The 15,216-nt window shown below is 39.0% G+C and overlaps 1 protein-coding gene across 1 annotated transcript; it reads left to right on the top strand.

The window, feature by feature from the left end:
• Positions 1-200: 200 nt before the first annotated feature.
• Positions 201-13,887, top strand: si:dkey-183c6.7 (urea transporter 1). Its single transcript, XM_027178404.2, has 8 exons — positions 201-522; positions 1,581-1,770; positions 1,865-1,993; positions 2,132-2,324; positions 4,619-4,766; positions 13,071-13,205; positions 13,552-13,601; positions 13,696-13,887. Exons 1-8 carry the CDS (start codon positions 411-413, stop codon positions 13,870-13,872), a joined length of 1,134 nt encoding a protein of 377 aa, XP_027034205.2. The 5' UTR covers positions 201-410; the 3' UTR covers positions 13,873-13,887.
• The last annotated feature ends 1,329 nt before the right edge of the window (positions 13,888-15,216 follow it).

Below are 15,216 nucleotides of genomic sequence, written 5' to 3' on the forward strand. Positions count from 1 at the left end.
CTACAAGGCCGATTATATATTTATTTAAAATATTTATATTCAATTAATACCATTTGTTTTTTGTCAAGATATAAGAACTCACTTGCTTATGTGGCTTCTACATTTGTGTCAGACTAGTGGGAGTATAAGCTGAGGCAAGAAGTTTTCACAACAATTTGCACAGCGGAAATAAATTGAACAATAACATGCAATTCTATTGTACTTTTTTTTTCCTGATGTTATTTATTATGCTGTACCTCACAGATTAACTAGTGTTGCTTTAACCAAGAACAATCATAGTGGTGAGGGGAATGTCAGAGCGAGAGAGGGTCAGAGAGTGAGAGACACAACAGCAAACCTGTCTACAACAGAGGGAAAGCGTGAGAGAGAAAAACACTCAGCTGCTTGATTCTTGTAAGTTTTTGTAAGTGATGTTTAAGGCTAAAAAAACATGTGAGCAGCCAAAAAGCCACAAACAGCACGTGATCCAGAAGCTGCTGTACTGCACAGGAGAAATGGAGCACTTTCACGTGTACATGAAGGGTAAGCCCCTACTTACCAAATGTTCTGTAACACACTGTAAGTTTAATGGAAATGTTCACAAAGAAACTTATTAAAACTTATTAAATATGTTTATAAACATATTAAATATGTTTATATAGCATGCATTAACTGCGACTTGATGCATTAACTGCGACTAAATTGTTGGCTAAAATTGCATTTTCCTTAAGTTAGTGAGCCAGCTCTTACTCCAGGCTACTACTAGCACAGACACAAAAGTGGGTTTACTGGGAGAAAAAATGTAACAGTAAATCTTTGATAAAAATTATATATATTTTTTTGCATTTAACTAAAATATAAGGTATAATGGACAGATTTTGTTGTTAGCTATAATTGTTAGCATCATTGCAATGAGAATTTCCAGAATGTAATATGATAGAACACATTATATCAGTCTTTCTCTTTCAATTTCCAAAGAGAGCTTTACTGGCAGAACTGTGAGAGGGAAATTACTATAAAAGCTGACTACATCTATGTAAAATATGAGCAGTAAGAACATCAAACAAAAACAATAAAGGTGAATGCAATAACAATTACAGGATGTCAGATTGCATACCACAAAGATATTATTAATAAAAAGAATTATGATGAGAAAGTACTTGATAGTGATGAATGGGCCAGATGAGGGAGTCTGTCTCCACTGTCTCTCAGTCTCTACCTCACTTTTCTATTCTATTCATTCACAATGTAGGGTACTCAGGCATTTTTTTGTGTCATAGTGTGATATTACTCTATAAAAGTCTGTAATGCAAATATTCTTCACTATGTCCACACCCTGTACTTCATATAAGATTTGGAGATAGAGAAGGCAAAACATTGAGTTTTTAAGTATTTTCTAACATCAAGTATTTTCTAACATCATACGGAATAATATCAAGTGACAGATATAGTAGCTTGTAAAATATTTCTACATTACAAATTATCCCCAAATAATATTGTCGAAGCAAACCTATGCATTCCATTGCTTCTCTCTCTCTCTCTCTCTCTCTCTCTCTCTCTCTCTCTCTCTCTCTCTCTCTCTTGCTCTCTCATTCTCTCAGATCAAACTTTCCTCATGCAGCTGTTAGAGTGGTTATTGAGAGGTGTCTCTGGTGTGATCATGGTGAATAACCCTTTGAGTGGAGCTCTGATTCTTACTGCTCTGTCAATTGCCAGTCCCTGGCAGGCCCTGCTGGGAAGCCTGGGACTCCTCTCATCTACAGTCATGGCTATCCTAATCAGCGTGCCACAGTGAGGGAAAATCACTCACACACACAGGCACACTCACACACACACCACTTGATGAAATAGAGAGACATTTTTGTGGTGTGTTTGTGTGCCACAGAGCTGAGGTTTCCAGGGGAGAACATGGTTATAACGGGATGTTGGTGGCATTATTGATCGGTGTGTTCAGCAGTGCAGGAGACTGGTACTGGTGGCTACTGCTGCCTGTATGTCTTGCTGGAGCTGCAACGTAAGGCCCTTACATACACATATATGTCCACACATACACAGATTTTGGACTGTGATAGATATTATGGTCTTATACATTACTTCCCCCCTCTCTCTCTCTCTCTCTCTCTCTCTCTCTCTCTCTCTCTCTCTCTCTCAGTACATTTGTACATAGTGGCATAGCTGCTGTGTTAAACAAATGTGATTTGCCTGTAAGTGTTTTCCCCTTCAACACTGTCCTGCTCCTGTATTTGGCCTGCATCGGTACTGAGAACCCATACTACCCCAGTCATCCAGTCCTGCCTCAGGGGGGAACACTGAGCATTAACAGCACACAACTCAACATACCTCAGGTTAGGACATCAATGAGCTCATCAGGGGACACCAGAGCTGCGCTTGCTTCCTCAGTATTCCAGACATGTTTGAGTATGTGTTCATGCTGTGAAACGTAGTGCAGACTTGGATGACTCACTATTTGGGGATTTGCCAAAAAAGGAAGTATAGAGAGATGGACTCTTTTATTACTAAGCTGTCCATGAACAGCTTTTAGAAGATAACAAACTTAAACAAAATGCTTATCGGTGATTGCAGTATTTGTTTCAGTGCTGCTTTTGAATCCATATCAAATGTTATAAAATATTTTTGAACTTGTGCTAGCACAGCTGAAAGCTTTTTAAGGGAGCATTCTTTAGGTTAGTTTATTGTATACATGAAACTATACAATATACAATATTTATTGTATTACAGTTGGCCAGAAAAAAAGATGTGTATTTCTTTCATGCTAAGAACTTACCATGCTGTGGATTTCTAATCAAGGACATTTCCAAGTGTGTGTGTGTGTGTGTGTGTGTGTGTGTGTGTGTGTGTGTGTGTACTTTTCTAGTCTTTCAATCTACTTCTTGTAATATGGGTCCTTGAAAAAGAGCCTATTTATAATTCATAGTGTTTCAGTCTACTACCTCCTCCATGCTAGTCTGAATTTCAAGGAGTCTATATCCATGTTGCCTCCCTACTAGCCTGTGATGTGTCAGGTCTGTGATTTGTTTGTTGCTTCCTCAGTGTAGTTGCACCCCATGTTGGGCCTTTCAGGCCTCATCGATATACAACAACAGTATCCAGTGCTTCCTGTAGGTCTCCATGGAGATAACTTCAGCTAAGAGAGATTGTGCAATGGTGGAGGTGTCTGAGGAAAGAGGGAGCAAGAAAGAGTGGTAACTTTTATACATCTATAGCTCATTTACTGCCCTGTGTCATGAATAGCTTATTGGGTGAATAGAAAAGTTCAGTGCTGTCCCCCTCACCTCTATAACTCTTACTGGAAGGGAAATGCATTATTCATTACAAACAATGTAAATCCAACTGTGGCCTCACATTGCGTCTTTACAGTGCTGGTCAGCAGATAGAAGCATGAAGCATCATTTTCTTCCACACTTTTTTCTTCCACTCAACTTTCTGTTAACATGCGTGGATACAGCACGCTGTGAACAGCCAGCTTCTTTGACAATGAATGTTTGTGGCTTATCCTCCTTGTGAAGGGCATCAATTATTGCCTTCTGGACAACCGTCAGATCAGCAGTCTTCCCCATGATTGTGTAGCCTAGTGAACCATATTGAGAGACCATTTTGATGGCTCAGGAAACCTTTGCAGGTGTTTTGTGTTGATTAGCTGATTGTCATGTCACCATATTCTAATTGTTTGAGATAGTTAATTGGTGGGTTTTTGTTAAATGTGAGCCAAAATCATCACAATTAAAAGTACCAAAGATTATTCCAGTCTGTGTGTACTGAATTTATATTGCATAAGTTTCAATATTTGAGTTGAATTACTAAAATAAAATAACTTTTCCATGACATTCTAATTTATTGAGATGCACCTGTATGTGTTACCAGTTAAATATTCAGTATGGCATGTGAACATTTTGAATTAATGTCATGCAAACAGGATATTTACATGTCCAGTATTTTATAGAACGATTCCTCAATAAGACATAAAAAAATTAAATGATTTTATCTCTGCTTTGTGTAATGCATACTTGAATAATGAGTACCAAACATAAGAACATACAAGTTTTATATGGTTCCCAATAAAACAATATCAGCTTCATCATCATGTTTAGTAACATGCTTTATCCTGGTAAAGGTCCTGGTGGATCAGAGGCATATTTCAGAACACTGGTTATAGGGTGGGAACTTACCCCGGATGGTACACCAGTTCATCACAGGGCATCATCCACACACATTTTCTTACCAACAGGCAAATCAGAGTGTCAGCTCAAATTCTGGATGACAGTAAACTAGGGAACACTTATTAAATATACATGTGAATATACATATGATTAGGGTTTTAACACAGATCTAAATATTACAAGTCTGCAAATGATACAATATGTGGTTCAGCTTTATAATACCTTTCAGATATTCTACTGTATATGTCTGCCGTGTTCATAGACTAGTAAACACTGATTACACACTCAATAATGTAATAAAATGTCATGCAGCTCTCTTTCTGCAATAAAACTGCTGTTGAACTAAAACAGTAACTAAATTTTATATATATATATATATATATATATATATATATATATATATATATATATATATATATATATATTATGCTGAGTTTGATTTTGTCTCTGTTTTCTGTTAGCTTGTGCAGGGTGCAGTGTTGGGAGTAGGGCAAATCTACGCTTGTGATGATCTGGGGTCCACCCTAATCATTCTTGCTGCTGTGTTGCTTTTTTCTCCAGTCTTAGCCTTTCACTCACTGCTTGGATCAAGTCTTGGGGTACTTGCAGGTGAGAGAGAACTGGACATGGGGCTCAATAGTGACTCCTGTTTAATGTTCATTTTTCCATATTATGTTGTGTAACATTTTTCATTGTTCATGCACAACACCAATAGACTTTATTATATCTGTAATGAGTCTGTCTGTGTTTTCCTTTGTTTCTGTCTGCTGCCTTGCCCTGTTAATTGTTTGCGCCGCCCACTTCTTGGTTACCATGGACACTAATTGTACTCAATCTTTCCTCCAGGTGTGTTGTCTTTGTCTCTGATTGTCCCTGGTGTTAGCCGTTGCCGGTGTAGTATGTTGTCTAGTTATATCTCTGTCTCTGTTCCTGTTCCCTGTTTTTGCCTGCCTATTTGTTGTTTATTTCTTGTTTTGATTTAGTAAAACTTTAAGCTGCATTTGGATCCTCACTCGCCTTTGTCTCACCGTGTCTCTTTGTGACAGAACGACTAACCCTAATGAATCCAACAGAGATCTTATTTTGCTTACGCCAGGAAGATTCTCCGATCGAGGAATACACTGAGGTATTTTTGGACGTGTGTAACCAGGTGGACTTCGAATAGAAGGTCCTGAAAGATGTCTTCAGGTATGGTTTGGAGGACAACCTGCACTATTTAATGCCTGCTGGCCGAGAGATGGGGTCCCTGTCAGACTTTATCAATTTAGAGTTGCCCTACAGTGCCTCCGTCCAGCCCAGTCCCGCGCACACCTGTGACCAAGCCGGTTCACATGGCTACAGTACCGGCAAGCTCGGCTGAGGCCAGTGCTAACCGGCTGGTCTCAAAACTGGCGGATAAGCCGACCGGGTCGTCTGAACCAACCGAACCAGCCGAGTCGCCGGAACCAGACGAACCAGCCGGTTTGCCGGAACCAGCCGCGCCGAACGGTTTGCCGGGACCAGCCGGACCGACCGGTTCACCGGAACCAGCAGAGTCGCCGGAACCAGCCGGACCGACCAGGTCGCCGGGGCCAGCCGGGATGCCTGAACCAGCCGGGACGCCGGAACCAGCCGGACCGACCATGTTGCCGGAACCAGCTGGGTCGTCGGAACCAGATGGGCCAGCCGGGTCGACGGAACCAGCTGAACCAACCGGACCGACGAAACCAACCGGACCGACCGGGTCGACGGAACCAGCTAGGTCGACCGAAATGACTGAGTCTGAGAACGCAGTCGACATGGTTACACCCAAGCTCCCTGAACTCTCTGCCTGGCCTGAACCAACCAATTTTCCTGTGCTGTGTTTTGTTTCACTGGATGTGCCAGCCCCTCTACCTCCTGTCTCTGCTTACAGGCTCAGAGCACCCCCAGCACCACCCTGGTCTCTGGTCCTGCTCCGGTCTCTGGCCCCGCCTGCGGCACCGCCCTGGTCTCCGGTTCCGCTCTGGTCTCTGGCTCCGCCTCCAGCACCACCATGGTCACCTGCTCTGCCGTCTCCGCCCTGGCTTCCTGCTCTGCCGTCTCCGCCCTGGCTTCCTGCTCTGCCGTCTCCGCCCTGGCTTCCTGCTCTTCCGGCTCTGCCCCCCGCCCCCTGCTCTGCCCCCCGCCCCCTGCTCTGCCCCTGGCCCCCTGCTCTGCCGGCGCCGCCCTGGCCCCCTGCTCTGATATCTTTGTCTCTGATTGTCTCTGCTTTGTTATTGGTTCGTGTTCACTATGTCTACTCTGTTTGTTCACCTCCCTGGTGTTAGTCGTTGGCGGTGTAGTATGTTGACTAGTTATGTCTCTGTTCCTGTTCCCTGTTTTTGCCTACCTATTTGTTGTTTATTTCTTGTTTAGATTTAGTAAAACTTTAAGCTGCATTTGGATCCTCACTCGCCTTTTGTCTCACCGTGTCTCTTCGTGACAATATCACAAATTGTTGATTGTGTGGCAGGACAAAAAAAAAAAACAGATTGAAATGATCTTGACCATACTCCTGATACTATGTGGAACTACTGAAACTACTCATTAGGCATAAATAATAGCTTTGACCCTTGACTAATCTTACACACGCACATCTCTCTCGCTTTCACCATTGTTTTGTTAAATAAAAAAAATAAAAAAATGTATATGCATGGAAATTGTTTAATCAAAAGAGACAGCATGAAATAATCCCCCTCGGAGGTAAAAATAAGAGTATCATTTTAGCCTATAGACCTAGCAACACGTATACAAAGCATCTCATTTTTAATTGCTAGCAATTGGCTTTAGTATTATTGATTATTTCCTTCACCAAGGGAGTTCTGTCGGTGTTCACTTATTTATTCTCTGTTCCATGAATTGTACAAGTTGGACTCATGAAACATTTCTTCGATCGCGGCAGCGGCGAAGCGCTGAACGGCTCTATGAATGGGAATTTAAATGGTCGGGTAATACGGATGTCGTAACCGGATTGGTGCAAGTCGCGGACAGCTGATTAACAGATGATGCATGCTTGACGACGTGGCCTGCCAGAACTAACGCGATGCTTGATATATGAATCAAGCTGATATATGTGATGCTTTTAGGGGAAACACTCAGCGGTCAATACTCAATATATGTGTTTTTGATGTCTTTTTTCTCTTCCCCACATTATGCACACACACACACACACACACACACACACACACACATACATACACACGGTAGCACATCTCTGCCTGGTACCATACTAGCTAGACAGTAATGGGTTGTGTGTGTGTGTGTGTGTGTGTGTGTGTGTGTGTGTGTGTGTGTGTGTGTGTGTGTGTGTGTGTGTGTGTGTGTATGTAAAGATACTGTTTATGGTTGTGTAGCTGCATAAGAGAGTCATTTACTAACGGCTTGATAAAGCATATCTGATGCAGAAAGCACAGCTCCAAGCTGTGCCTAATCATCAAGAAACAGCCATGCATGCCTGGTCTAGTAGGCGTTGGTGTCTGAAGCCAGTTAGAAAGCCAATTTAGCAAAATCAGAAATATTCAAACTGTTTTCCTCTAAAGCCAGCTAAAGAGTGTTGCACAGCCTACACAGTGTGAGCTACAGAGTCTCCATTCAGTAACATTTAACATTTATCACTTTGCCACATTGATGTTTCTCTGTGCTAACATATAATGATTTAAACAGACAGTGCAGTACTGACCTAAGACCAGCATTTTGTATCCGTAAGACTATAATTATACTCACAGATTATCATTAGCCTCAGCCTTTACTAAATGCATTTTGGATCAATAGGCTGAGAGCTCTAAGCAGAAGGATTTCATCCCTAAAAAGAGAAGCAGTCTGTATCATTTTCCATCCTGCACTCTATCTCCCTCTTCTCCCTTCTGATATTCAGTTTCATTTCCCGTAAGTAAAGCTCAGTGAATATTACACAGACTGAAGTCTAAAGCAGAACAATGCCACATTTATTCAGACCAGACACCTCTTGTCTTCTTTTGAAAAAACAAATAAATAAATAGACCTATATGAAAACCAATGCAAAATTAAATAATTTAATTAAATAATGATTAAATTAGTGACAGGTCTTCTCTAACAATTGATTGATCAGTCATAGCTCAGCAAATGTAATTATATATAGGCACCTCTGACAGAGGATAGCGATATGTTTTATTAGGGAAGTAAATGCTTTCCTAAACTTAATAATGTGAATTAATGTGTAAAAAATGTGAAAAACAAATTACCATTCAGTAAAAATTACACTCAACCAGAGCATCTGCATTGATGCATGATATAAAAATTGCAACACAGATAATTTAACATATAGATGTGCACATGAAGCATTGAAGAAAAATGTGATTACTAATGATCACTGAGGATCATTGTTTGCTAGATGACACTGGACACTTTAACAACAATCATTATGGCATTCACATCTATTGCATATAATGATATATTTCTATCCCTTGTGGTGCTGGAAACATGCTTCTGTTTTATTTCCATCCCAATAACAGAGATAGTAAGACCTGTGGGGTGGGGGGCAGTGGGACATGGGTTAGGGTGACTGGGGAGGTTGGATAGCAATGGTGTAGGTTAGCATCACTCTATCCTTTTAGTCTTATAACACTACCAAGACAAGAAGAAGTAGAAGAATATTTTAATAAAACATTTAAATAGTAAATAATAACAGTTTGGATTTGTTTTGAACAAGAATGTGTTATGTGAGCTGATAAATGGGGATGTGGTAGCTTACTGGACTACTGCTTGTTTTAAGCACTTCTATGGATCTTAAGTCTAGCTCAAGCTGCCACTGCTGGGCTCCTGAGCAAGGCCCTTCCCCTCAATTGCACAGTTGTATAAAACGAAATTAAGCCATAAATTATTTTTTTTTTCCTTTTGATTTGCATAGACATGGATGTCCTTTATCATAAACATATGGATTGGCATGTGAATATAAAAACAATGAATAGAGGTAACTATATGAGGGATGTGGTAGCCTTGTGGTTAAGGTGTTGGGCTACCAATCAGAAGGTTGTGAGTTCGATTCCTATGTTCACCATGCTGCCACTGCTGGGCCCCTGAGCAAGGCCCTTAACCCTCGATTGCTTAATTGTATAAAAAAAAGTAAGTTGCTCTGGATAAGAGCATCTGCTAAATGCTGTATATATATATATATATATATATATATATATATATATATATATATATATATATATATATTAACTATCACCTTCTCAACATCCTCTCTGAGAAGAACACATTCAGGATTACAATACAGCACATTCTGTTTAACTTCACAGAGATTTTATATTTAAAACAACAAACAGTCACCTTAAAGATAAACACCCACAAGTAATCTATAATTGTCTAATATCCTGAACAGAAAAATGCAAGAGATTTACTGTGAAATTCATGCAGGATAGTTTGGCAGGTGATAAGCATTGAATTTATACATCACACTAACAGTGCTAGGAGCAGTTTCAGGGCAAAGAGATGAAGTCACACATACGCACTGTCACCATGGTGATGCTGAAAATAGGAAAGAGATAAATCTGTATAAGGGCACAGATGCATAATTTGGTTTACTGACATATGTGGATGCTTTTTCTAATGCAATGATTCCTATGGTGCTTTACTCCATCAGATATTGCAGTGCACATTTAAGTGGTTTGGTTAGAGAGAGAAAGGGAGCTAAAGAGTGAAACAAGAAAAAATGCAGAAGAGGGCATTAAGTCTAATAGAATAAGAGATGAATGAATCATAGCATTTGCATGGGAAGTGATGTAAGTACACACTGATTCATTACTGTTTACCGGCATTGTGTGTGTGTGGGTTGCGTGTGTGTGTGTGTGTGTGTGTGTGTGTGTGTGTGTGTGTGTGTGTGTGTGTGTGTGTGTGTGTGTGTGTGTGTGTGTGTGTGTGTGTGTGTGTGTGTTTGGGGGGGGTAAGTTCTAAAATAAATATGGGTCACAAATAAAGGGGAAAAATCATGACATTTATATTTGCTAATATATTTTGGGGCCACTTATTCCTTCAGACAGTTCTTCTGGTTGATCACTTATATCAAAAGATAACACATTTTTGTCCTGACAGGAGTATTTTCTTCCCCAATTAACTGAGGGCTCACTGAATGGTTTGATCAGGATGTTATAATGTAAATCATATTTGATGGTCATTATTGTCACTAGATCACAACCCCAGACTCTGCTGACTCATGGTAACAAAACAATATTATCAACCAACCTTATGTTGTTTTTTCTTTTCATTTGTCACCTGCAGATAGATAGATAGATAGATAGATAGATAGATAGATAGATAGATAGATAGATAGATAGATAGATAGATAGATAGATAGATAGATAGATAGATAGATAGATTATTTATATATTTTTACTGTATTTAACAAATTTGCAGATGTGTCATAACACCAAAATAATCTTTCTAAGCATTATGTTCAAACTCTCAAAAAATAATCTGTAGGTGGAAAAAATATTTTTTTAGAAATCCAAACAACTCTCTTTTTAAATGTCATTTAAGAAACAGCTTCTTAAAGGTAATTTATTTAAGGGACAGATGCTAAGAATCTGACAGATCATTTGTCCTCAAAGTTAAAGTTTGACCTATAAATCACAAATGTTTCTGTTCATTTGGATGCAGTTCAAGCAATGATTTAAAGCATCTGGGCAAAAACCAAATGAATGATGAATCACCAAGAATATAAACCAATTTTATCGTGCACTATCCTTGGTAAAATGGCTGTGTGGTTAAAAAAAAGGTGTTGGGAGGGGGTTTAGGGAGCTGGGGCAAGGCATAGAGTATTAAATCAGTCACCTCAACCTCTCATATCAACATAAATTAATCTGTATGGACAGGGGAGTAGTCAAGGCTTTTTGAAAGCATGGCTGAATTTATCAGAGCTCTGCCTTAACTGTGCTTCCTAACAAAGATTGCATATTTAAAATGAAAGAAATGATTTTATTTTTTATGTTTATTTCCTAGCATAATTAAATATCCCTTTGTTTCAAGTAAATAAACAGTTACTATTATGATAAATTGCTTTAAATGCATGTTTTTGCTGACCGTTAATGGAAGGGGATTAATCAGTCTGTCTAGCCATTAAAGTTTCAGCCCCTTTTACAAAGATATATACTGTAAATTATGTGTAGAGACGATGCAGCTTGTCTTGGCAGTAACAATGCAATACTGATTGCAACAGAACAAAAGAATATGAATAAACAATGGAGTATAACCACATTACCATACAACCACTGGACAGAAAAGAAAGAAAAGAAAAGAAGTGGGAGAGAGAGAGAGAGAGAGAGAGAGAGAGAGAGAGAGAGAGAGAGAGAGGGAGAGAGAGAGAGAGAGAGAGAGAGGGAGAGAGAGAGAGAGAGAGAGAGGGAGAGAGAGAGAGAGAGAGAGAGAGAGAGAGAGAGAGAGAGAGAGAGAGAGAGAGAGAGAGAGAGGATTATGGAGGTAGAGGGCATGAAAGAGGAATAATGAGCTATAAAGAGAAAGAGTGGATTGGTTGTGTTGTCCCTTTCCCATAATATAATAATCTCCAATCATCCAATCATCTCAGATCACAAAGTCACCTGATTATTGCATGTCATTTTGCATTTTTTTAATCCAACCACATCCGGGGTAAAAAAAAAAAAAAAAGGAGGAAATTGTGATATTTTTACTGAATATTTACACCAAACCTTTTAACTTATTGTGTTTCATGAACCCTGTTTTCATATTTTTGTTTCCATAGTAACTAGTCCTCAGCTGAGGTGTCAGAGAGGCCTAAGGCCTACATAGTACTCCTCCATGAAAAATGAAGCAAAACATAATAATGCCAGTGTTTGCAAGATGCACTTATGCAGAGAAGAAAAAAACATATATCTGAGCTTGCATGCTTCAGGAGATATTAAGTGTGTAGTCATCCATCACACCAGAGCCGGAAGATTGTAATTCAAACATGCAGTATAAGATTCATTTACTGTAACTGTGTCAGAGGAAAATGTCATCAAGACTTTTGAAAATGTGAGTTAATGTTCTGCTGTGTGTGTGTGTGTGTGTGTGTGTGTGTGTGTGTGTGTGTGTGTGTGTGTGTGTGTGTGTGTGTTGGGGGAGTGAAGGTGGCATATCCTCTTCCTCTTGTCTGGATGAGCAAAGTGCACATTCACACTCACACTCTCCTGACTGACAGTGAGGAGAAAAACCCCAAGGACTAATGTCTGGCTATAAGAGCTAATGCAGTGTGAATGTTCACAAGCCAATGAAGGCAGATTCTCAGCATTAACACTTTCAGTTCAGGAAAACCATTACCTTAAACGTAAGTAAAGAAGAAAAGTACAAAAATGGGTGCAGTATAGGGAGAAAGAGAAAGAGAGAGAGAGAGAGAGAGAGAGAGAGAGAGAGAGAGAGAGAGAGAGAGAGAGAGAGAGAGAGAGAGAGAGAGAGAGAATTTTCTAGGTGCAGGAAACCACACCTTAATCCCAGCGTAGTTTACTATTTTAAGAGTTTCTGTATTTTAGTCACATAGAAAAGGCAGAGTGGAGACTAGTCTGTGCACTTGTGAAATCCCACACAGGGTAGAATCTAAAAATTGTACTCTTGTGAGTTACAAATACCAACGATTTGCTTTCTGTAGGGAATAAAGAACCATTTTGGACACTGAGAAAGTGCAAGGATAAATAGTAAAGAAAGAGAAAAATCACACTTAAGTCTGCAGTGCCTCCTCCAGGCAGTAAGCACAATAGCAGTCAAGTGTACAAAATTGTGTTTATATACCAAAAAGATTATTAAGATAAGTAGCTATTGAGTCAACATTTAAAATACATACATTGTTTAATCGTACATGAAAATTGTTTCTTCTTCCTTTTGTAAAATTAGCAAACAACGATCCTTGGCTTTTACTCTGTACATCTCTCTATGTCTGTCTCTCTACAGGTATCTCTGTTGCAGTGCAGCAGGATGTTTTATACACAGGGCTGGCTGGTTTTAATGGTGCTCTGGGCTGCATGGCTGTTGGACAGTTTTTATTCACATTAAGCTGGAGAACCCATGTCTTCTCTATTATTTGTGGTGAGACACTCCTTCTGTTCTAATGTTCAGACATTCCTAATTCCTCATTCAGGCCAAATTCTGCTCTGTTTACATTCAATACTGTACACCATCTGTCCCATTTAGTCTCATTGGCTTTCTATTTTCCTTATATAATGAATCCTTCCTGTTTTTGTTTTCCTGTAATTAGTCTTATTTATGCTGATTAGTTTCAAATGTTTCCTTTGCTGTTGATAATGTTGTAGAATACCTCACAAATATTCTGTGACATTCTAATTAAAGTAAACACAGCAGACCCAGTGTAAGAATTCACATTAGTTTTTATTTATTGATATTTGTGGATATAGCTTCTCTCTGTTCTCTACAGCCTTCCTCTCTTCCTATGCAAACATCGCCTTAAGCAATCTGCTGGCACATGTGAGTACACCTTATGTATTTATTAGTTAAGAGATAAACCTGAGAAGTCGTACATGGTGCATGATTTATCTCTGTTTGTGTTGTGTGTGTGTAGGTGGAGCTCCCTGCCAGCAGCTGGGCCTCCACATTAACTATAAGTCTTATGATGTTAGTAAGTGAACAGAGCATCTCAACATACAGCATTGCTATTGACCATAACAGCTCACCTGGAGGGCCCTTACACACTCCCAGCCAATGTGCTGAGGCTAACACAGACAGTAGTTCTGTGTGACTTACACACACACAAACACACACACACACACACACACACACACACACACACACACACACACACACACACACACACACACACACTTGCAGTGAACCATGTTTATTAATGGTGTCCAGTCCATATATTTTCTCTGCTAATTAATGTGCTTGCTCTTCTGGAAACTTCTGATGAATGCATCCCAGAGGTAAAGAGTAAAGTCATTTGCAATAAAAATAACTTCTTAAGATAGAAACATGAGTGGGTAGCATGATTCATCAATTTTGCTGTTGCAAATATTGTCCGGAAATATGACTTGGACAGACTGAGTCTGGTTCTCTTCTCTCTGTGTGATTTCCCACTCGAATCCACCCAATCGCATTAAGCTTAGACCAGCTGGTCCAATGTGAACACTGATCTTCAGATTGAATTTCTGCAGGTCATAACAGATCAAGGCAATAAAAGTCATGTCAACTAAATGGATAGAATGTGTGAAAGTTAAATATTAAGCTCAAATATATCTAAAGGCATAAAGGTCTCAAATGAGTAGCAATATCCAAATGCAGACAAATTAATAACAGACTTTAAAGTTAAATTTATGCAAAACAAAACAAAAAAAAATATGATTCTAATTACCTGCAATATTTTTGAAATTTCTTTAAATAAATACAAAATGCAAACAGCACACCCTCTGCTCCAAACTTTTCAGCATTACACTGGCTCTATTGTTAATGAGAAATGTTTGACTTTTCATTTAGACATTGTTTAAATTGCACACAAAGTATAAGAACAACAGAAATGTTAAACCAGCAAAATTGTGTAGCGTCTATGAAAGTAGACTAACATTTATTATGAATTTTATTATAAATTGTATGATTTGCAAAATGCCAAGAAGGTGTATAACATCTATACTACATGTTTAAACATAAGGCACTTAGGCCAGGCTGCTGCCTATTTTTTATCAACCCATTAGGATTTACAAAAAACATAAATAAAGAAATAAAATCCTCAACAGTCTTTCTCATAGTTAAGGCAAAAACAAAGATTATATATAATATTTTATAGTGCATACAGTAAATAGTTAATGTTAATAGCCCTTTTCTTTTCTCTTACGTTCTTATCGTCTTATTCAGATTTTGAGTTGATACCTTGATCTCTGGCATAGAAAATCTGAAACCATGACAGCTGAGTTCGAACAAGAAGCTTTTAATGGTGCTGTAAACAGACTTCATTCCAATACAAAATAAAATCAAACATAGTCTTTAAAAACATTCAACATAAAATATTCTACATTAAATATCCTTAGCAGCCCAGTCTGGGCTTTTTATTAAACAAACCTATATTCCAACCAGCTAGAGTAGTGCAAAA

Source organism: Tachysurus fulvidraco, chromosome 1, assembly GCF_022655615.1.
Source record: "Tachysurus fulvidraco isolate hzauxx_2018 chromosome 1, HZAU_PFXX_2.0, whole genome shotgun sequence".
Lineage (NCBI taxonomy): Eukaryota > Metazoa > Chordata > Actinopteri > Siluriformes > Bagridae > Tachysurus > Tachysurus fulvidraco.

Coding starts and splice junctions, on each gene's coding strand:
- si:dkey-183c6.7 (XM_027178404.2), top strand. CDS start 411: ATGTTTAAGGCTAAAAAAACATGTGAGCAGCCAAAAAGCCACAAACAG. Junction 2,325..4,618: donor CACAACTCAACATACCTCAG/GTTAGGACATCA, acceptor GTTTTCTGTTAG/CTTGTGCAGGGTGCAGTGTT. Junction 4,767..13,070: donor AAGTCTTGGGGTACTTGCAG/GTGAGAGAGAAC, acceptor GTCTCTCTACAG/GTATCTCTGTTGCAGTGCAG.